Source organism: Sinohyriopsis cumingii, chromosome 3, assembly GCF_028554795.1.
Source record: "Sinohyriopsis cumingii isolate HCF-2022 chromosome 3, ASM2855479v2, whole genome shotgun sequence".
Classification (NCBI taxonomy): domain Eukaryota; kingdom Metazoa; phylum Mollusca; class Bivalvia; order Unionida; family Unionidae; genus Sinohyriopsis; species Sinohyriopsis cumingii.
Window position 1 is genome coordinate 63,587,161 of NC_142963.1, and position 24,106 is coordinate 63,611,266.

Genomic DNA, 24,106 nt, shown 5'->3' on the forward strand with positions numbered 1-24,106 from the left:
TGCTTATCAGAAATTACCAATTTTAGAATCAATCTAAAGTGCAATGCATCCTTGACCACCTGATCAACATTGTAAATGACCTTATTGCATTGAAGGAAGTAGAGCAGGCACTTTGCAGCATGCAGGAAAATGGACACGAGTGGTTTGCCGACTTGATGGCGACTTTGTCAAGGCCATTGTAGTGACAAGCGGTTGCTCATCCAGTTTCTGAGACCACATGCCAACAGCGAACACTTGAACATTTATGTGTAAGATGTTTTCAATGGGTGAAATTGAAAAACAACAGTCCAGTTCTTTTCTGACACTTGACAACTTAGGAAACTATGACCCTGTGGTACTGGACATCTTAAACAAAAGATGGCAACATTACCTCTGCTCTCTCTTGTGATGATGAATCCATGAGGAAAACATTAGCTGATATGCTGTGATCTAAATGTGATAAAATCACATACCTGTGACGCACTTGTACACTATGAAATGGCTTTCCTCAAGTCACTTGATGATTATTCAACTGACTGATACCTGCATTGTAACGATATAGTTTCAGTAAAGCTTAGTGAACAACAATGATGTGCTAGAGGCAATGTTGCTGGTGAAAGCTGATTTGAGTGTTTTCAGAAACATAAACATACGTTTTTCAAACAGTACTGGCCATATTTAACAATGTATTTAACTTTTCAATTACATACACAAAAAAATAGAGAAAGCTAACCTGAAGCTTTCATTCTTATGCTAAGTCTTCATCAGCAGATTGATGTGATCTCTGCTGATTGTCAATATTACTCGATGGAATGATGAGTGATGTTAACAGATTGTCCCAGATATGCGGCCGGTTGTAATGGCCCCTGTCCATGTTTAGCGTCATTTTGTGTGCATGGATGTAAATAAATTCCTAAAAAACCCACTCGAACCAGGCTTGTTCTCAATCTAGGATTTTTACGCTATGCTGACAGCCAGTAGAGATCACATCAATCTGCTGATGAAGTCCTTAGCATAAGGAAGCTAGCTTTCTCTATTTTTGTGTATGTAATTGAAAAGTTAAATACACTGTCAAATATAAATATTACTACACAGTTAAGCTTTCACCAAAGTGCTGGCAAGAAGCATTTATTCTAATAGCAAACAAACTGAATCAAATGCATCTGGTCTGATTCCCAACAGGATGAATACTGGACTAGCAGGTGAATTCAAGGATGGCAAGCTCTTCAGAAATGCATGACTCACATTTAAGACTAAGCTTAATCTCAATGCAAGAATATGCCAATGCTGGAATGCTTCTGTATCTATTCACTTATCTAATGCTGATTTGATGGAATGATGCAAACATACTTATCTTGCTGTAGTATTACTTCATAAATATTCATGTTGTAGGGTTTAACGCCATATTTCAGCACACAATAGGCTATGCATGGCGGTCAGTATTAATGGTGGAGGAAAAGCCCGGGAAGAACCAACAACCCACGAGAAGCTACTGGCGAACTTTCTCACATACCCACGTTAGCCGAATCCTAGACTCAAACCCACACAGACAGAGATGAGATGGCAGTGATCCGTAATGGAGAGCGCTTTAGACCACTCGTCCACTCGGGGCCCCAATAATACAAGTACTGGAAAGCCACGAAGCAGAGATGGCAAGAACCTTCCAGTCATACAACATTAACAGACTGCAACACCACCATTGCACTTCGCAACATTGGTAAATGCACCGCACACAATAAACAAGTACACGTACAAAAAAGATCAATTTTACACCTGTCTTGGCTCTATTGGTTGACAAAGTTTTCTTTTTGTCCAAAACAACAGCTAGACATAATATCATGGATGATGTGGAGATACTGGACAACGAATAGAACAAAGAAAAAAGATTGTTGCTACTATAACAAAAAAACCTACAGTCCATTTTCCTCCCATGGAAGACAAGAATCTTTTCTAGATACAATGAAATTGACTTTTAAAAAAATATTTACTCCAAAAACACAATAAAACTTCAGCAACTTTAATGGCTCACCATTAAAAAAACACTTTTAGTACAAATTGCATAATTTAAAACAGGACTATTTTAGACTCCACATCCCACAGATAATCCAACTTTGGTACATTTTGATATACCTCCATGCTTCGACTGTGTAAAGAGTGGCCATAGATCTAAAAAAATCTTAGGTAACTGAAATTTATGTTCTTTTGACCTTTGACCTCCTTCAAGGAACCCAGGGAAGCAAGCAAAAATAGCATCCTTATCTGGCATAAAGTTTTCTAAATTTCCACTAATCGACTTAGAAGCCAAAAGAGTTACTAACAATTGGAGGAAAAGAAAAATTTGGGCAAGCAAAGGGCAGAAAATAATCTCCTGTTATGTATATTTGATTTAATTTTTATTTGATTTAATTTAAGTCTGTTCGTAAGTTTTAAATTTTTTAAAATTTCATTACATGTCAAAGTAATGTAATTTTGTTTACCAGGAATTTGATACTTTCCAGAAATTAATTTGACCTGACTGTTTAGTTGAAAACACCTAAAAATAGAATTTTGTATCTTTTTGCTGACCTGGTTCCTGACCTTTATTGAGAATCAAGTAAACAACTTTTTTTTAATTCATTCTTAATGTGTGAATGATAATAGTGAAATCGAGGCTGACTGGGACTACGTGACTTCAAACATAAATAATTCTTCGCTGTTCTTGAAAATTCTGGAGGGCTGACCCTCATCCAGGAATTTGTTTTGCATCTCAAGTTACTCTATAACCATTGTCTATAGAGAAATTAGTCAGTCGGCTTCTAAACAATGGGACGTAAGGTGTTGTGTTTTTTCTAATTGTGACCAGTTATGTTTTAAATTTTCTTCAACCTATCTGAATTCTTAAAGATTAATTCTTTTCTCTGGGTGTATTTAAGTGCTCATACAGAACTCTTTGACAAAGACACTTATTTAAATTTTATTCAGAAATTCAAACACTGGAAGATTGTTTGTGGATCAACAAAGAACTGTAGACACAACAGCATAATACAAGCTATAGCAAACGTCATCATCTTCCATTTTGGAATTTTCGTTGGGACTCAAACTTTAATTCATCAGAACATTTCATTACAAGGACTTCTAAAATTTAATTTGTGGATTATTTTTGGATTTGATTCTTAAAACCATAAGTTCTTTTTTTTCGTTTTTACATTGTTTTTCCAGGGAAATAAATTATTTGTTAAATTTTTCAAAGCTTGTTGTTTTCACTTTCTCTGTTACTGTTTATTAGAGCCTAAACACATAACACTCCAATGTTAAAGTCTAGATTGAAACAAAATCCATACATTAATTGTCCCACCTGTGATGACATTACTGCAATCCTAGCAATTCATGACTAACAATCCATGCAACCTTGACCTCTGACCTTTTAACCACTCCAACTGTTTGTGAATATGTGGCAAATCTGATAATACATTAATTAAACCATGATATATAGCTCCTTCATCAAGCTCATAACAATTCCCCATGTAGCCTTGACCTCTGATGCCTTGATTCATCATCTCAAGGATGTATCATGTACAATGAAGAATCTGATTAGAAGTCTAAAAGATTACATACATGTGCAGGTTTCAATCTATTTTAGCTTTACTGTGACAGAAAGTAGAGTAAAAGAATCATGCCTTGCACTGATCTGGATGTTTCACAGCTATTTTTCACCCATTAAATGGAATGATCCAATAAAGACACTTGAATGGCAATTTAAGTACATCATAAAACACTAAAACCATCTTGATAGCATTTATTCTTAGACGTAACCATTTACCCACCATGCAAATAGTGTTCTCCTTTTTATAGTGTAATCATAGCAAAGACACTGATTTCAATCTCTTGACTACGTCTACCTATGAGCCTGTATATACCTGAACAGAGTTGGTAGCAGTTAAGGTCCAATGACCACATCTTATGTATACATTGCTCCAATAACCAGATTCCTGAATTCCTTCAATAGTTTTAGCCAAACCAATAATAAGTATCAAGTTTATTCACAAATACCTTGCATCTTCCTTTCCTCTTCAGCTCTGCTGCTATTTTTCACCTGACCAATTTCTTGTTTTCTACACTTAATTTTTTTTAATGTACGTTAAATTTATAATGTGTGATGGACTTTTGTCTGTGACTGAGGGTTGTGAATAGTTTTTTGCATACCTGACTTTTGTCAAGAATATAAGTGGTAACAAGGTGTTTAATAGAATTTGAGTTCACGAGTTAAAATTCTCCATTGATATGATTAGTTTTCCAGAACTTCTAATGCAACACAAGTCAAATGAAATATGTATAAGTAGAGACCTGGTAAACATTTATTCATTCTTGTTTTAAGACTAGTCTACAGAATAACTGACAGAGTTGTTCAGATATAATTTGTGAGTAGTTATTTAAATGATTCATTGGATTACAAAGTGACTTTCTGGACTAAACACTACTTCGGGATTAAACTGTGAAATCATTCGAATACATTCTGGATAATATCATTGTGGTACACCAAAACATTCAAGACAACTGGAATTCATAGGGAACATTCTATAATTATGGACTTGTGATGAGGCATCAAGGATTATTATGGATTTAATTCACTAAATTGTAAGTGTCTGTTAAATTTCAATTTGTGACTTATAGAAATAAAATATTTGCTAATTTTACCAAACTCTTTTGTTTTGCTTCTTTCTATTACATAGTTTAAGATCTAGAGTCAGAACAGTTTTTTACATTAAGAAACTATTTTCTATGTACCAGTCTATCATGCTGGTGTTTAACTGCTTTTCTCCCTACCAATGTATCCATATCAAAAATGTCTGATCAAAATTGTATTCCTTTAAAATTTGTATTCTTTGCCATTTCATTAAATTTCTTAAACTAATTGTGTAAAAATCTGGAACAGTTGCTATCCCTGAATAAAAGTGTGTGTGTTTATGACAGTGTTTCCCTTTACGCACATTTGTGCGTCAGGAACGCACGCTGAAGAAAATTGACACACACATTTTGTTGCTGTGCATTTTTTTGATGCAAAGGATTTTCATAATGTGATCAGGATTTATTTAATACCCAATGCATTGGACGATGGATGGCATCATATATACTTCGAGCATAGGCACTGACTGGTTCCCCGCTTTGTTTGTTCCTTGCCTTGCACTCCTCAATTCGTATAGCAGAGTGTAATGCAGGGAACATTCGAAACAATGAACCAGACTAGCATAAGCAATGTTATGACGAAGTAGCTTCACCTAATCTCGCGAACTCTCACGCGATTTCCATTGAGCTCAGCAAGCCATCATCTAGATGTTTAATCTCATTGCTTGTTGCACTAGAAAGTGATCTCCAGATTAAAACGACGTGCACTAAAAATAATTAGTGAAGAAAATGAAAGAAGCAGAACACAAAAGAGTAACTGTGGATCTAACTTTAATTAAAAATGTGAGAAAATAATGCCCTTGACTGGAATACGGTATTCATACATTAGGATTACCGGTGTGACTTATGATCGTGTGATTGCGAAGACTGCAAAAGTGAATAATCCTTTCTTAACAGGGTTTTAGAATTTTTAAAAATCTGCCCTCGTTCGCCACAAGATATCTGGAGAACACATTATAACCCAAGACATTCTTTCACAACAAAGAAATCAGTAAACTTGCATAGACAAATGTGTTATTTTGAATTACAAAGTCAGCGGGTCATTGCAGATTTTGATGGTTTTTAACTTTGCTGCAATAAAAGATAGATCTTAAAGTTCAAGTGTAACTTATTAGAAAGATGAATCATTATCCTCCTTGATATTTGGATAAATATGTTCTAGGACGAAGTGCAATGAAACCGATGATAGTACACATTTATGAAAGGCAGTAATTTGACTGCCATTTTTAAAAAAAGATTTATTTGGCTTTCTGTATTGGCTTGTATGTACTGTGTTGGGATATACTATTGTTTCATATTAATTATAAGGAGACTGTTAAAAGTACGACTTTAAAAGAAAAATGAACTAATAAAATTAATTTTGAATGGACAATGAGTTTGTTTGTTAATTGTGCATGTTGATTTATTTGTATGTTTAGAGAGAGAGAAAGAGTATGTTGTGCAAGTTGCAGTATCCTATTTCAAGCTGAAAAAGTACGAGTCATATGAAAATTTGTCAGTTCATTTTTGACCCCCCACATTTTTTATTTGACCCCCAGTTCTGACACCAAGGGTTTTTTTTAACCCTCAATTTTACACCCCTGGGGGATACACTGTTATGATCTGGAAACAAGGAACTAACCTGTTCTCCTTCAACACCCAGTATTCTGGGCATGGATGGTCCACATATATCAACATCAAGCACAGCAATCTGTAAATATAAAATAAAAAATGCTTCACTAAATCATTTTTACAACGATGTTTAATTAGTCTAATGTTTTCATTTAATCTGTCACAATATCTGATGATAAATAGTAGTTAATACAAAATGTTTTCTTTTTAATTCAGCAAACCCTAGTTATGTGTTAAAGCCATACGAGTCCACTATTTCTGCACCACAACTATATGTAACAAACTCAATATGCTGACAACAAAAATTACCCTGGTTTTGCATGCATTTTGAGAAGTGAAGTAACAAAACAATGTCTCACATTAATAAGGTTGCAATAAGGTTACACATGTAAACTGCTTCATTTAGTTTACTGCCTGTAAATATTTACAAAGGCAACATTGCAACCTTCCAGAATGTCGTCATGATCCTGGTTTGGCTCGCTACCTGGGGAGTTGGGAAAAACTGGTGCAAATGAACATGCATGCGGCAATCTGTTTAGTCAAAGAAAATATTAAGGAATTCATCCAGTTTCATTTCAGTCTGTTTCATCATGTACATATAAGTAGGAGTATGAAACAATATTGTGATGATCCTAATGATGTCTAATCTAAATTATCAGAAATATTCAAAGACATTTTACAAACTGAATTTGGTCATTATAAATGGTAAAAGACGTACAGCAAATGACCCATCTCAAAGTCAGTGAGATACAGTAAGCATATTGTCAACAGCTGACAAATATATAGCCATTAGCTGTAAACAGCAGATCAGGTTGGGGAAAGGCTGAGTTTCAAATCTGTTTTATACAGAGGTCCCTCACTATATAGGCCACCTCATTATACCACATTCCCAAATCTTACACAAATATGGTTATGGATCCATTTTCATGATATTGAACCTGCCTCTATATAAGGTGACCTCAACTATAACTAAGTACATCTTTCTGACCCCCTAAGTCAGTGGTTCCCAACCCCTAGGTCACAACTCAAATCAGGATCATTAAGACATTCTAGAGGGTCGACAGGAATTTTTTTGAAGGGTAGCAAAACTTATCAAAATGTGGAAACTGGGTCATGAGGATCAGAAAAACTATTTTTGGGGGTCGCAGCCAAAAGGATGGGAACCACTGACCTAAATATTTAGAGCCCACTGTATAATTAAGCTCTATATAAAGTAACCCATGCGTAAAGGTTATTTTATGGTCCCTTTATATATGGGTTTGAGTGTATCCTTTTATAAGAAAACAATTTGTATTATTTAGATAAATTTCATTCTGTGCTGGTTAAGCCTCATGAAATGTGCCTCTTGTATGTAGCCTACTGACCAGAGCCACTTTCAAAAACTGGATCATGCTGACCAGACATAAAATTGGATAGCTGTAACCAGAGACAAAACTCGGTCTCCCTAACTAGATAAAACTGTCCAAATATAAAAAAATAAGCCAGAGACAAAATAAAACTTTGTCTCTGTAGCCTGAGACAAAAAATAAGATGCTGTAACAAGAGATAAAATAAAAATGGATCACAGTAACCAGAGACAAAACTGGGTCTCTATAATCAAACAAAACTGACATGACAGAATCATTTCACTGTAACCAGAGATAAAATAAAACTCTCTCTAACCTGAGATAAAAATAAGCCAATGTAATACGAGATAAAATAAAACCTCATCTCTCTCACCTGAGATAAAAATAAGTCACTGTAACCAGAGTTAAAATAAAATTGGATCTCTGTAACATGAGATAAAACTCTGGGTGACTGTACCAATAAAAAAAATAGTGGTTCTATAAACAGAGATTCATGCTAGTGTGAGATTATAATTTTTCAAACCCCATTTCAAGTACTACATCCTCATCCTACACTCATTTTTCTTAATATGAACATGCATATGGAATATCATATCAGATGCAATAAGGCAGTCATCTTCAACTGGTTTGGTTTGTCGGTTTTAACTCAAAAGTATAGATGCTAAAATTGAGACCCATACAATACTTCTTTTCAATCCTATGATGTTGCTCTAAGTGCCGGCTGCCACCTTGAGTAAAATGAAAATCAGGATACCAAAGCAAAAACATAATTTGAAGAGAAAAAAGTCAGGATCAGTGTTTGCAACCATATATTTACAATAACTTTACAAAGGAATTGATATCTCCACTGTCTTATGCTATTTACTTAATGTGAACAACATATGTCACAGACATACCATGTTAATTCAATTAAAGTACTTAATATCAGCTTAAAATATGAAAATAGAAAAATGATGTGTGTGTGCATGTGTCTGTGTGTGCGTATGTGTGTACATGTGATTTGAATTTAATGTAGCTTTAAAAACAAATCAACCATATCATTACGATGTCTGCATTTATGTCACTTGTGAGAAAGACAGTAAGTAGGGACAATGTTTTTATGAGAGTATGTAAGTGTCTATATGTGTGTGCAGGAGTGCAAAATAAGAAAGCTGTTGATTCTTTTCTGTAATATGCATAGTCTCTGCATATTATAGTGATGTCTATCACTGGGGCATCATGCTGCAGACATGAAGCATCATGTCCCACCCATGTCAGATTATCCTGACACCAGGCTGACCAATCCTAACACTAACCTCTTAATGCTGAGCGCTTAGCGAGGCAGTTGTAAGTACCATTTTTATAAGTCCTTGGTATGATTTGGTCGGGGTTCAAACCTGCAACCCCTGACATCTGAGGTGGACACTCTAACCACAGGGTCACTGGAATGGAGAGAGAGAGAGGGAGAGAGAGAGAGAGAGAGAGAGAGAGAGAGATAAGGGAAATATTACAATTTGTAATATTTTATACTGTACTATGCAATCTCAGCACAGGACATATCAGCACCTGCATTTAGCATTTACTACTGTCTTCTCCCATTACATAGATGCCATAGTTTCTTTCTGATACAGTCAAAGTTTGACATTTCAATCTTATACTTGATGTCAAAGTCAGTCTTGCATTTTCTCCGACAGACATGATAATGTGAATATTTTTTATTGAAAACATGCTTTCACAAATACTTTCAGTATTATATATTTATATTTTAACTAATCAGTTACATTTTAATTGTAATAGATTTATGGTGTAACTCCTCAAAACTGAAAATCCTTGGGTTTATAATTCAATTTACTGTTTAGACTGGTTTTCCATTTACTAAAAGTATCAAAAATGTGAAAAAAAAGAAAAACTGTTTATATGTACCATAAGTAGATGTATAGGCACATCATTGATACCAGTCTTCAATTTTTAAGAACTCCTAAAAAGCATATATTTCAAGAGCCAAGAAATTTTAATGTTTTTCATGTGATTTGGTGCAGAAAGAATTTTGTTTGTGTGTGCAAGTGATATTGTGAATGCATTTATGTCACTTGTGAGAAAGACAGTAAGTAGGGACAATGTTTTTATGAGAGTATGTATGTGTCGATATGTGTGTGCAGGAGTGCAAAATAAGAAAGTTGTTGATTCTTTTCTGTAATATGTATAGTCTCTGCATATTATTTGTAATTACAGGGTTCTAACCATACATCCATTTCATCACACATGTAAATCCTTCATTAAGCCTGCTCTCAAGAAAGCTAATATCTGTATCATTAACTTATTAACTGCATAAATAGACATGGAAAAGAGTAATCAATGTACCAAACATCTAATACCCCAAAGCATTGATTATCACTATTCTTTATGTAATAATCACTGAAGATCAATACATACTTACTGTATGGCAAGTCATTAAATGGATAAAAATCATTTTCAAAAGCTGGCTTGTCAGAGACATTTCTGACGCATGTTGCCAATTTCAAGGTGACTAAACGAGAACTGTTAAGTAAATGGAACAGAAATGAGTATTCTCAAATCATGCAGTTGTGAGTACAAAAGAACATTACAAAAAGTAATTATTGTTGATGTAAATAGATGAGTCTCTTTGAATATCTAGGCAGGTAAAGGAAACTTGGTGAATTTTCTACAAACAGATCTGATGAAACTGTTTCAAAGAAATCTAGTCACTATGATGCTAAAAAATGTGCAAGACAGTTCCGCTTACTGTGGAGCAATGAGTATCTTTGGCTAGAGAATGTTGTTGTTGTTGTTTTGGGCTTAGCACTATTTTTCAGCACATTATACACTATACATGGTTGCCAGTATAACTGATGGAGGAAGAACCCTGGAAAATTAAGGTTAGACTCACCAACCCACAGGAAGCTACAGACAAACTTCTCACATACTCACACTGGCCAAGCTCAAGACTCAAACGCCTAGACTACAGAATGACTTTGTGGACTGAGTATCCTTCAACTGAGAATAACTTGGTGTATTAATGACTATCCTTAGCATAAGGATGACTTTGTAGATTAACGAGTATCATTGGCCAAATATTTACTTAATGAATTAATGAGTATCCTCTGCAAAAAAATGACTCGATGGATTAATGAGTATCCTTTGCAAAAAAATGACTCGATGGATTAATGAGTATCCTTTGCAAAAAAATGACTCAATGGATTAATAAGTATCTATGCCAACAGAATGATCTAATGTTCTGCTGCAACTGATAATGGTATATTTCAGTGATAAGCTCAGTTTTACCTTGCTGTCTTACTGGATGGGTTATCAAAATCTTCAGATGGAAAAGTAGATCCAGGAAAAAGCTTGAATATATTAACTAATTAACCGCTGGCTTTGCATTTACATGGCAGAAGGTAGTAGCCTCCTGCGAGCTCTGTAGCATCAAGGTCATGTATGATAAACTAAAGTGGGTGGTATTATAGAAGGGTAGACAGATGTAGCTCTACAATGATGCCAAATAATCTGGAAGCTCTGGTTGCACTACAAAATATAGAGGGGAAAAACATTTGGACCCAAATTATTTTTGCCCAAAATTTGTCATGGTTGTAATCCTATTTTGTGTCCAGATTTTAGACCTTTTAGCCTCCGATCTAAGGCAAACCAGTCTGAACTACACACAGACAGATGAACCTCTGCAAAATGTAGGATAAGATGGGCATCTGGAATAAAGAGTGGTCTTGATACGAAAATGACGGGTCCATTAAGCAAAAAAAAAAGTACTCCAACTTTTACCCTTCTGCTCATGCATGAGCAAAAAAGATAATGAAAAATGATGTTTCTAACACAACTAGGCATTAGTTTAATGGGAAATCACTTGGAAGTCTATGTATTAGGATGTATTCAGAAATAGCCCACAAAATGTGTTTCCTACTCGCATTTCAGACAAAACAACAAAAACCTCCAGGGGTTAATGAGTTAAAATATCATTAAACTTAACTTAACACAGTTTCTTCTCTTTGCTATGTTTAAATTTCAGTTCAAGATCTTTAACATAAATATCTCATTCTCTTTCTGTAAAAACTCTAGCTAATTACAAAACTCTTTTCTATCCAAACATTTATATATACATGTATGTGTCTGTCTTTGCCTTTGCTCTTCTATGTATGTATGTATGTATGTATGTATGTATGTATGTATGTATGTATGTGTGTGCATGTATATATATATGTGTGTGTGTGTGTGTGTGTGTATGCACATATGTATGCAGGTGTATGTGTGTGTATATGTATGCATCCATGCATGTATTATAAACATTCCTTCTATTTCTTATCTACATATTCATCTACATATATTATTTACATATACCTTCTTTCACTTTCATTATCTGCATATGGTATTAAGGTGCAACAATGATAAAAAGCTACCAAAAATTATTTTATCTAGTATAATAAAATATAATGCAATTTGTAGAAAACACCCCATATTTGATTTTACCTAATATATTAATTCTTGTTGTGTTTTTAAACACTTTTATAAAATTGGTAAATCCCTGACATACATTATTTGCAAAGTCATAGTGACATCTTCAACAAAGATTCAGAAGGATACAATCTCCCACAATTAATGTACTCAGTCCATTTAGTACAATTAAAACCTGACTATCATTATAAAATTACTTGTACACTCTTACTTGAATGCATATGAAAATCCTGTACTTATAGTAAATCCTATTGCTTATAACTATACTGTACATGTAAATGCTATTTTACCCAAGCTTTTATTAAACTTAGATAAGCAATTCTAAATCTAATAACACCCATACATACATGCTGAATTACATTTAATGCTTGATCATAATCTTTTACAATGGCCCACTAAGCATACATCCAGGAATATTATTCAATTCTTTTGCACAGTGGCTATACATGATAGTAAAACAACTCCAAAATAAGGTAAGCTGCCTTAAAAATGGCTTGAAAATTAAGAATTAAAAAAGCTGTCTGCTCAGCTTAACTACAGTGGAGAACCAGTCTTGATATGAGAGGGGCTTATGGGTAGGCCTGCCATGGTGTTGTCATGGGCACCTGTGTATGTTGACTGAGACACCTGGGACATGTGCAGTTTAGCCTAATGTAGGTAGCTAATGGTGACAATCAACTGAAAGGACACAGCCATTCAAGTATATTGGTAAGTCATGATTGTATTTCTAATCTTAATAAATAAATCTCACTTTCACTGGGATAAGGAGCCTGTTCTATACCATTTCTGAGATTCCACAAGAATCTTAAATATTAAAAGTGAACAAATTTATGAAACCGAGGTGGCTTAAATCTCTTGAGTGTAGGGTGTTTACACAGGATAACAAACTCTGATAACCAACTTGTTGAATCCAATCTGTAGTTGTATAAAGTTAATGATAAATTTTACACAAATAAATACTGAATTTTCTAAATCCCAAACACAAATTTACTCAACACTGTATGTGATAAACATGCCATATCTTTATTCTGTCACCTATTTAAATGCCTGATCAACTGGTAAAAGGATTAAATTTATTCCAATGTACCAACTTAGTTTTTATACAATTATACTTTACCTATATATACTTATACTTTATGTATCATGTGCCTTACAATTTTCTTCAAATGTGAGGTTAGAGACTAAAATTTACAAACACTATTATCAAATAAGTATTGCCTGACAATTAAAATAGCATTTCCTCCCATACATATAGCATACAGGCTTATCTAACACATTATCAGTTATTCTCTTGCTGCCTGTAATTATTTAATTGAAAAAGAAAAATGTCAACTGTTTGATTTGTATGACTGTACTATTTACACAACCTATACCCTATATTTGTGAGTATGGAAATAAAGACAAAAATATATAACATAAAATGCATCAATTATCAACCTTATATGGGCCATGGGTTCACATGACTATATTTATGTACAGAAATGGGTTTTTTTTAAAGAAAAAATCATTTTTATCATAAAGACCAAACAAAAAGTATCAGGGTAATATATGCCCAAAGACCACATGTAAGGAGTAGTGTAAAGTGATGAGATCCATTTGAGTGCTATGGACCAGAATGTACAGTCCTTTTCTGAAAGATCAGTACTAAATAGAATGATATTTATCAGGTGGCAACAAAACTGCTACTGCAAAGAAATGGATGGTTTCAACAGATTATCAAATCTACTCATTATAAAATGGATCAATACATTTTTTTATATTTTAAAAGTAAGTTAATTACTTAAAGATTTTAAAGAAATCTAATAAAATTACAGATTATGAACTTTCAGAACATGCTGTATAAAGATAGTATTTTATGTTAAAAATTATTTGAAAAGAATACAATGACTATCAATCTGATTTCTGGAATAAAATTAATTTTTTGGCTTTATCATCTAAACAAATATTACATTCAATAGGTAACTAAACAGACAATATTAAAGAAAACCAAATGTTCCAATAAAAGAAGTCTATAGCACTGTTCATGTGCCATAAAGGTGTTTTGTACTGGAGTTGGTGGGTGACACCTTATATTGTTTATTATCAGACATCTTAACATTAGGCATATTTTATGCAGAACCATATTCGGACAGTATACAATATTTTTCTTGTGAAATCTTACAATACTCGGTGATAATAAGCCATGAAATGTAATTTAGGGAAAATAATATTTACCCAGTATTCCATAACAATACTGTGTATTATATGCGAATTATGTTATTCAATATATTGAGCCATCGTGCTGTCAGTCATAGACATTTTAATAATAGGTTGTGCTAATTAATTTATGTTGGGGGGTGGGGGTGGTGGTAAACATTGTAATATATAATACATTTTCATTAATGTATAGTTTTAGAGATAATGAGAATTAGACCTCACTTTGCTCAATCATTTGTTTCAATTCCGCTTTGAATAAATCATATATTAATATTATATTCATTTTCAAAATGACTCAGCGATTTTACATGTGCTGACATATTTAAGTTTGATTTTGTACTAACCTTATAACCTTCATAACATCCTAATGACTAATGATATCAGAAACTATATTGACTTCTGTTGGAAGGAAACAAAAACAGGTATAGCACATTATAAACAACATCCGACTTGGCCAGCTACTGTCAACCTTTGGTTGGCCAAGTGCTGTTTAAAAAGAAGAATGATAGGAAACTAAAACATCTGCAACAGAGGCAGGTGATACCTCTTTTAAAACAAATGTAAGGATTTTTGGTCATCAAATATTTAATAATGCTGATCAATCAAACTTATGACATTACTGAATAACTGGGTTGCTATGTATGAATGTCTAGCCCAGGTACTTATGACAAATGTACAGCACTCAAGGTCTCCTATTGCAAGTACATGTATGGAGTAGTACAACCTGACACCTTTACACAGGTCTAAAGTACAAAAATATGTTTATCTGAAGTGTTATTGAGCAAAAATACATTTCTAAAAAGTAAAAACCAAACAGGCATTTATTGTACTGTCATTAGGAGTTGATAATGGGAGGGAGGGGAGGGGGGCATTTAAACTGATAATGTATCAGTCTGGCTTTTTCTATAAGAATCTGAAACTGCTATAAAATTTTTTAAATAAATTGAGTCAAATGAACCACCGCAGCCGCAATAAACTCTTCTAATTGCTGCTTGGAAAAAGAAAAGAAATCTTTTTCTATGTGCATATTATATGAGGTCATTTATGTCAAAAGAGCATGTGGTTACTGCAATTCACAATAAAGCCCATTACTGAAAGAGAGTCATCAATGCAGTGTCTTTTCTGTTTTTATGGGGTACCAGTAATATTGAGGGGAGGGGTTACTTAGTTATGATTCAACCTTGGTATACTTAAATAAACTTCTTAGCATGTGATATTGGCAAACTTACCAAATTTCATTTGGCCTGAATAATTGAGCATTTTGATAAAGTGTCAAGAAGTCTCAGCTCAAACATTACAAAAGCTGGGAGTTTTGTAAATGTTGGAACTTAAAATCAGCAGAGCAAATCAAAACACATTTTTCCAAACAAATTCAGAATCTTTCCCTCAGACGTTATATAAAGTTCTGGGCAATTACACAAATATTTACTCACCCAACACAATGCTGAAATTTTTATGGTCTACTAGACCAGTCTGAAACTTAATTATGCAATCAAATTCATGGGTGGATGCATTACACAAGCACCTTTATAACTTGGTTTTGATGAATTTACACATCTTTCTTGTACACCTGATTTACACAATACATGTACAGGAGGTATTCATAAAAGGTCCCAAATGTATTGTCCCTGTATTGTCAGTTTCATATGTTCAATAATTGACAAGAAAGTGTAATGATTAATGCCAGTGACTATATGAATAGATAATAGATTGACCATGGTTACAATACACAACCTTCCCAAATCCCTTTGTGTCTAACAAGAGATCAGTTTTATACCTCTAATGAAAATTTCACGCTCTCCAGAAAATATCAATAGAATCTTTAAATAATGCTACTAACACAAAAGAATGAGTCTCCATGTGAAGACAAAGAATGCATGAACAATACCACAATGGAAGTAGTTATTTCAATAAAGTTAGCATATATCCAACAGTTATTTGATTAACTATAGTATTTCTCCCTATTGTACCTATAGAAATGAGTTTCCTATGTACTAGAAAGCATTCAAATTATTTTTCTCACAAAAGTAACTCCTTCTCATCATAAAATAGCAAATTCAAAATGATGACCTCTTTAACTATGGTAACATAAAAATGAAATGCTGAATAAAGCAGAATATGTTCAGATAATTAGAAGAAGAAAAAAAACTTTTACAAAAGACACAGAGTGATCTGTTGGATTTTGAAATTCAAGTCCATGTCCACATCATCCCCCCCACCTCCAATGAAATTCCAGTATATAGAAAACATGTCAACTAAAGTTTAATACTCAGAATCCCAAAATTTGAGGTTCTTAAGTAAGAGTCTCATTACAGTGAGTTGTGCCATATATTAGTATTTCGACATACACTATTTATCTTGAATATTGGGAATTTGATGACTGGACACTTGAAAGAAGCCTTTGACTTCTGTGCCACAAGAAAATTCTTTGACCAGCTTTTTCATCCAAAAATATTCTTTTACTGTCTAATGCCAGCTTTTAGTAATTACAAAAAGACAGCAGTCTGCATTCAGTCTAGTAAATGCTTATTTTGTACCAAAAGTGAAAGTAACGTGCCTGTATGATCTTGAGTACACCAAATGGAACATAAAACTTCAAGTAGCACTTATCAGCTTTCAATGAACAAAGTCAGCAATATTCTTGACAGAATATTCTTTTCATTAAAAAGAAATAGTGAATTAGCACTTGCCCTTATCAGGCAAATTACTGAAAAATTCACTAGACTTCCAGATATTTTCACTTGCTATTACAAATTGGGCAAGTGAATTTTCAACCTGAAACTACTGCATAATCTTTTTGTAAGATTTTACATAAACAACAGAAAGAAGGAAACAAATGATTGCTGCAATTACTTGTCTAATCTAGATCTAAATGCAGATAGCATAGACACAGATTTGGCATCACATAATGCAATGATAGAACAGGGTCTATAATTTAAGATCTACTGGACCGCTTCGGTGGTCCAGTTGTTAGAGCATCTGCCTCGGATGTGGGAGGTTGTGGGTTTGAACCCAGCCAAGTCATACCAAAGACATAAAAATGGTAATAACAGCTGGCTCACTAGGCACTCAGCATTAAGAGGTTAGTGTTAGGACTGGTCAGAATGATGTCAGGATAATGTGATTGGGTGGGACATCATGCTTCATGTCTGTAGCATGATGTCCTGGCGCTTGACATAACAATAAACTGCCACACTGCAGACATCATAGCGATATCACTGAAAAATTGTTAAAGCTATGTTAAAAATCCAAATCATACGCACACATTCTACTAATGATGTCCTCTGAAAATGTAAATCACAAAGACTGTTGAGCACAAAATTTTTGCTGACCAAGCACAAAGTACTTTACTTTTGAAATACCTTTTTTGATTGGCTAATAGCAAAATCTCATGAGTTTTATTATTTCCAGATTAGCTTATACTTGATGTGCTGGCATATTGTGTGACAGCATTCTAAGGTTTATGACTTTTGCTTACAGGCACACAATGCACACAAAACAATATGGTATTTATTTTAAATGATAAATGAAAATCTCTATGACAGTGATTTTGCCTAAAATTCAACTGTTATTCTAACCAATATCAAATGACTATCAATCTGATAAATAAACCTAGCACCTAACAAAGATTTTCATTTTAAGAAAAACAAGGAGAAGGAAGAGTGTGTTTGCTATACGGTTCTCCTGATATTTCCATTATCCATTCTTTACTGTCATTTACCTATCTTGAAGTGTACTGTATTGACTTTGGGTAATGATAAACCTCAACATGCAATGATATATGATATTGAAGCTGACTAGTTGCATTATTCATATTGTTTGTATAAGCAGTTAAATGGCAACAATAGTGATGTAACTACTCCACAGTCTATATTCTCAATGCTAAATATCTATAGGATGATATTATAGGAAGTTGCTCAAATGCAGTTATGAAGTCAGTATTTGTTGTCTATGAAAATGATGTTAGAGGCAGCCTTAAAAATGGAAACAGAATCTACCACAGGCTTTCCATTTTGATGAAGAAACTCTAGTATTTCAAGTCCAAACCTTCAGAAAAAATATTGTCCACTGTAGAAGAGTGCAATTTTTCTTTCTCAAAATTTTATATAAAAGAAAATGCCTAAAATTTCAACAAAAACTTTCTAAACAAAGGTTTAATCATGGATTTTCCAAAATCAATTTGGGGCAGAATATGTCTCCAATTCCCAATCCCAAAAAGTTTGTTTATTTTCCCAAATCTTGATCTACACATTCCCAATTCAGAAAGGAAATATTTTCATAAGATTCCTTATGAAATATGTGTGACTTTATTTTAAAGATAAAGGAATCACCATACAAACAAAATATATGAGAGACCAGTAATTTTTATTTCATGTGTTGGAAAAGTTCTCATTTCAGTCTGATTGCACACAATTTTCAGTTAGATGAGACAAATGACAAAGCAAAGTTTTTGCTAATGTTATCCATGCAAGCTTACATGGTGGAGTCATGGCAACTCAGTTGGTCTAACCTTAATCCAAAGGTACAGGTTCGATACCTGCCCAGGATAGTCCAGGTCAGATGCTTTAGTGCATGCTTGGGAAAGGCACTTAGCTCACATTTTCTTCAATTCCTTGGCAATGAAAAGCCAATAATGTGTTAAATGTGACATCAAAACCAATAAACACAGAAGAAATCAGCTGACATGATTATCTGAAGTGGTTAGCAATCAACATTCTATAAAACCTGTGCAAGTGGACACTTCAGTAATTCTGACAATCACTGACCTATAACAATTTTGTTTACAGTCAAGTCAAACATTGCATAGTTTGATGTAGAACCCCGTTCAAGCTGATTCTTTTGCCTCAGATTTAGAAACAGATCCACGAACATCAAAGGAAGTATGTTGCCATAAATTGTCCAACATAAGTCGCTGGGATAAATGACATCAAAAAAAGCCTTTTCATGGGATTTGTGCTTCCCATGAACAAATCATTTAATGACCCAACAATGCTTACTTGTTAAAACAAAACAATAGTATCATGACCTCTCCCAAATCCACAAGTAAGAAAACTGAAGCCAGGAAAAGAAATAAACTCACAATAAAAAAGAGCTTAACTATATTAGATGAAAATTCAGTGCTGTACCTAGGTTAAGCTGTACAGGTGACAATCGTTTTAGTTAAATTCAATTTACACAGTCATTTTAACACAATTTATAATAAAGAAATATTCAATATATGCCATTGTGCTTGTTTTTATGCCAATGCTGGCAACAAGTGCTGTGACTCACATGCAGCTCATATATGGTATGTGCAGTCACATTACTTTCAAATTATGCCAATTTTGAATTAAATAATAACCTCTGGAACTCATCTATGCCATATATTGAGCACAACCTCTACAGGGGACATTTCCTGAAATTCATGGCATGTGGGTCTGTCATTTTTCGATGGATAATGGTGGTTTTATAGTCCAGTTACTATCAAATCATACTCAATATTTCTTGCTAAATTGTAGTCAAACTGACCCCTAAAAAACAGATAAAAATGAAAATGCTCTACATATAACCAATATCTTTATCATAAAAATTTATCTGAAATAGGCCTCATTGGTATATCACTACATGTATCTAAATACATATATTCTTACCTGTCTATTTGGATCTGCAGCTAGACCATGAGCAAGGTGTGCAGTGAATGTGCTTTTTCCTACTCCACCTTTTCCTGACAAAACTATTACTTTGTGCTTCACACCATACAGCCTCTCCTTTACTTCTTGAATAGCTGTATAAAAAGAAGTAAAAAATATATTCAATGAATGTTTGTTCCCTGCCTACCATGGGGAGATTACAAAAGTTCACAATAATGAAATCTGACTTGGACATTTAAAACAAAGCTGAAAAATTACTGGGCTGATGTGGAAAGTAAACAAGTTTCATTGCCCTATGTCAAAGAGCATTAGAGAAAAAACACAGTATATGGAGAAAAATAAACTGATCAGTGACCTTGACTCTGAAGATAAAATCTCGATTGATACATAAGATGCCATGAAAAAGAAAATCATACATGCTCCATGATTCATATCAGTACCTCAGACAGCTTATATGATATAAAACAAACAAATGATGAGACTTCAAACATGCAATGTACCTAGCTGTTAAGTTGGAAAGCAGTAGGACAAATGTGATTGAAATCTAAAATGTTGACATATAACCTTGGCCTTGAAGAAGCCAGGACTCCCTACAATGTGTTACATGATGCACCTTCTACTGATGATGAATAAATATTTTACCAAATGTCATCTCTAAATCTTAAACAGTTTCAAGGTTATCAAATGAAAACAAGTTTGACAGACAGATTAATGGACTGACATTAACTTGGGTACATGTACTATCTTCCCCTACCCCATTTCTTTTAAAAGGCTGGGTACCTTAAAAACAAAATACCATTTAAATTTTCTGAGTGACTGGAAATAGAGCTTAAGACCATCATTTAGGGAAAAAATATAACCAAGTGTAAACAAAGCTTTTATTATTAATGTACTAAAATTTGGAAATCAGTATGATGTTAAATATTCCTACTTGAGAAAGAACCTATTATAAGTCTCATTAGTTCTGAGGACACCTTACCCTACAAAAATCCATGTAGAATGATAACATATGGACACTTTACTATGAATTTATTTGTTTTATGAGGCGAGGGTTTTATTGGAAACTAAATTTACAGCTGTGCCTCAAGAAACACAGGCCAAGACAAACTCATAGCCTGATGCCAGGGTCAAGCTCAAATTCAGCTCAGGCGAGCTCAAGTTGTGAGACAGAATAGTCATATTCAGTTCAGAATGTTTTGTTCTTCAAGTTTTATTCTCTGTAAATATCAGCACCATTATTTAGCATTTATCTGTACTGCCAGCTTCTGGCAGATATTCGTCTAAAATTTTATTCATCTATCACTTCCATATTGTTATCCATGTCCAGGTCAGTCTTGCATCTTTTTATGCAGATATGATAATGTGAATGCTTGCTACTGGAATCAAACTTGGACAAACTGGGAAAATTTATATTGTAACTTAACATCAGTTATAATTTTATTATAACATATACATATATTGGATTTGCCAACTTTGTGTCCTAGTCGAGCCACATGTGGAGGGTGGGAAGGGCCACATATTCATCATGCTGGCCATCAATATTGCAGGCCAACTTTCTGTTACAATGTACCAAGCTTGCCAACTCTCAAATGTTGACTTGTCAGAGATTGTTTTCATGCATGTCACCAATTTCATGGTGACAGAATGATAGTTTCATTAATGATATAACTTTTGAGATTAATGTCACTGGCACACATGGAAATAAAAGGTACTCATCTCCACTTATCAGTCACTTGAATTTCCCCAAAAGTATACCAAAACCAATAAGTAGTGTTCATCATCTATAATTTAAACTGCGATTATGGGAGACAAAATCAAACAACAATCTGGTAAATAATTATGTTTAAAAAACTGGTCTGGTGTTCTCAAATCATTTAGGTGTGAAAAAAATCATTGCAATATTTACTGAAAGTCAAGCTTTCATTGATGAAGGAAGGAAAATGTCATAAAGGAAGGAGTCTGTTATCATATTATTGCAGAAGAAACAGAAATTTGGCAATGCTTCACAAATAAATCTAAAGAATATTTTGCAATGATTAAAATCTCAGCATCTTGCAAAAATGTTCCAATCAATGCAGATTCATGGGTATCACTGGTTTGAGAATGCCTAGCAACATAATACATATAAGAATGACTGTTTCAAGGCCTGTTGTTTCAATCAGCTACTTTACAGTATCTCTTAAAAAGGACAAGAAAAAAATCATCTTCCACTTATTAGAATCATTAATGTTTATTCTGCCATGATGACACATTCTTTTTTTTACCTGGATCTGGTCCTTTGGGTGCACTGGCACATACAGATTGGTTTGGACACCCTGAACAGGCTTCAGCTTCCCCAGCATTCTCACTTCTGGTGCCTGGACAAACTGAAATAAAAAGGAAATAAATCTTCAACAAATACATAAAGAATCTGATATATTGTTTTATTGTAAACATTTAACTCTCTTTTTACTAAAAATACTGATTGTCATATTTTTTTATAGTTAAAAATATGCAACAGTATCAAGAAGTACAGTAAACCCCAACTGATGCTTATACTGTATTCCTGAAAAACCTTGCAAATATGAATTCACTGAATGATTTGCTGAATGTTTTCAAATTGCAAGTAGAAAGAAACAAATCAATTATTAAATTCTCAATTCAATATTCCAAATATTTTTTATATAATACAATTAAAAATGTATTCAATGTCTTTATAATATTCAACACATTAATAAATAACTGCATGAACTGTATTTAAATTGTAATTTCATATGCTAAGTTAGTAAGTGGTAAGTGGCCCCAAATATTTTGACCACTTCACTGCAACCCTCTTCAGTAAATATATAAAAAAAAACTAACAATCTCTGCTTAAGCAGGGTGTTAACAGTACCTGAAATAGTCATTTAGCTCTAAGGTCCAACTCCTCCAAAATTATCTATTAGATCACTTACACAATATTTACTTTGCCTTTTATGTTTCTTGTTCAAAACACCAAAATCATAAACTGACTGCAGAAACTGTTAAATATATAAGGCCAACAATCTTTGAAATCTTCTAAATAAATATGGGATAAATTATACCATATACCCAATGTCATGCTGTTAAATGTTACAACCCTTACTACTAAGCTAATACTTGTACATAAAGTGTATTCCCATGCTTGGCATCCAGACTTTAACAAAATTAACCAGGGTACATGTACTGATTTTATTCACACCATTTCAACAATCTTGATTAAGGAAGTTCATGATTATATGGAGGTGAGGTTCATATCAACCACGGTTGATGATAGACTGTATGTTTATTGCTGGTCAGGTAGGGATACGTGTCAATACATTATACATGCTAGTATTGACAAGATCAGGTGTTTGAAATGAGACGAACATTTTTATGTCAATTTAGGGGCCAAAAATTATGTAGCCATAAAAATCACTGATCTGGTAGAAAAAGAGATTACAATCACCCACTTCATTCTCATATCATAAATTGAAACTTATTTGGTGTTCTGGTTGCCATAAAGATGTTGGTTACTTAAGTATGTTTGAGGATACCCTCTATATGTGTATAACTTCCACTAAAATGATCATTAGTATTTGCACACCCTCCTGTTTGTTTGTACCCCTTTCATAGTTTAAAAACAAAAAGTATCAAGAATATAAAAATGCATAAAACTTGGTAATTTCAGTCACTGATTTACAATTTCTAACTCTGTCATCTGCATGCAATACTACAATGTCTAGATTTAATATTTATAAAACAAACTTAACAACAAAAAAAAATGGAGAAGTTAATGTGTACATGTGTTCAAAAGACGTAACTCCAAAATTTATGAAACTGTTGAGATTACTTAAGAAGAAAACAAAGATTCGAACATACAAATATGGCAACTGTGTTACTAAAGATACTCTTGTTTGATTCAAAACGCCCACAAGCTGACAGGTTTGGGACCACATGGCAACAATAAGGTTAAAACTTGTAAATTAATGAAAAAAATGAATACATTTTGCGAATCTTTATTGTCACTGGAGCCTTTTGTTTTCTAATTTGTTATCGGGGTTCAAACAAATTGATGGTGTGCGAATATTAGTAAGCGAAAAGTATGATTTTACCCTTTAAACATGCAAATTGCTAATCGACTACTAAGAAATAAAGCTGTAGTACTATTCTAGTGGGTCTTTTTGTGTTTTTAACTCATCTGATTGAAAACATTCTCATTTAGAAGATAAACATACAATAATT

General features: G+C 33.6%; 2 protein-coding genes across 2 annotated transcripts in view; one reads left to right on the forward strand and one right to left on the reverse strand.

Annotated features, from left to right (window-relative positions):
* LOC149802987 (cytosolic Fe-S cluster assembly factor NUBP1 homolog) overlaps window positions 1-24,106 on the reverse strand; it is a 75,299-nt gene that overhangs the window by 50,736 nt on the left and 457 nt on the right. Inside the window, exons 2-4 of the mRNA XM_089952522.1 lie at window positions 22,150-22,251; window positions 19,886-20,019; window positions 6,263-6,331 (exon numbers count right to left, since the gene is read on the reverse strand). Coding sequence (XP_089808648.1) covers window positions 6,263-6,331; window positions 19,886-20,019; window positions 22,150-22,251 — 305 coding nt within the window. The remainder of the gene's footprint in view (window positions 1-6,262; window positions 6,332-19,885; window positions 20,020-22,149; window positions 22,252-24,106) is intronic.
* LOC149802988 (tektin-3-like) overlaps window positions 12,632-24,106 on the forward strand; it is a 28,910-nt gene continuing 17,435 nt past the window's right edge. Inside the window, exon 1 of the mRNA XM_089952520.1 lies at window positions 12,632-12,767. The gene's annotated coding sequence lies outside the window, so the exon portion shown is untranslated. The remainder of the gene's footprint in view (window positions 12,768-24,106) is intronic.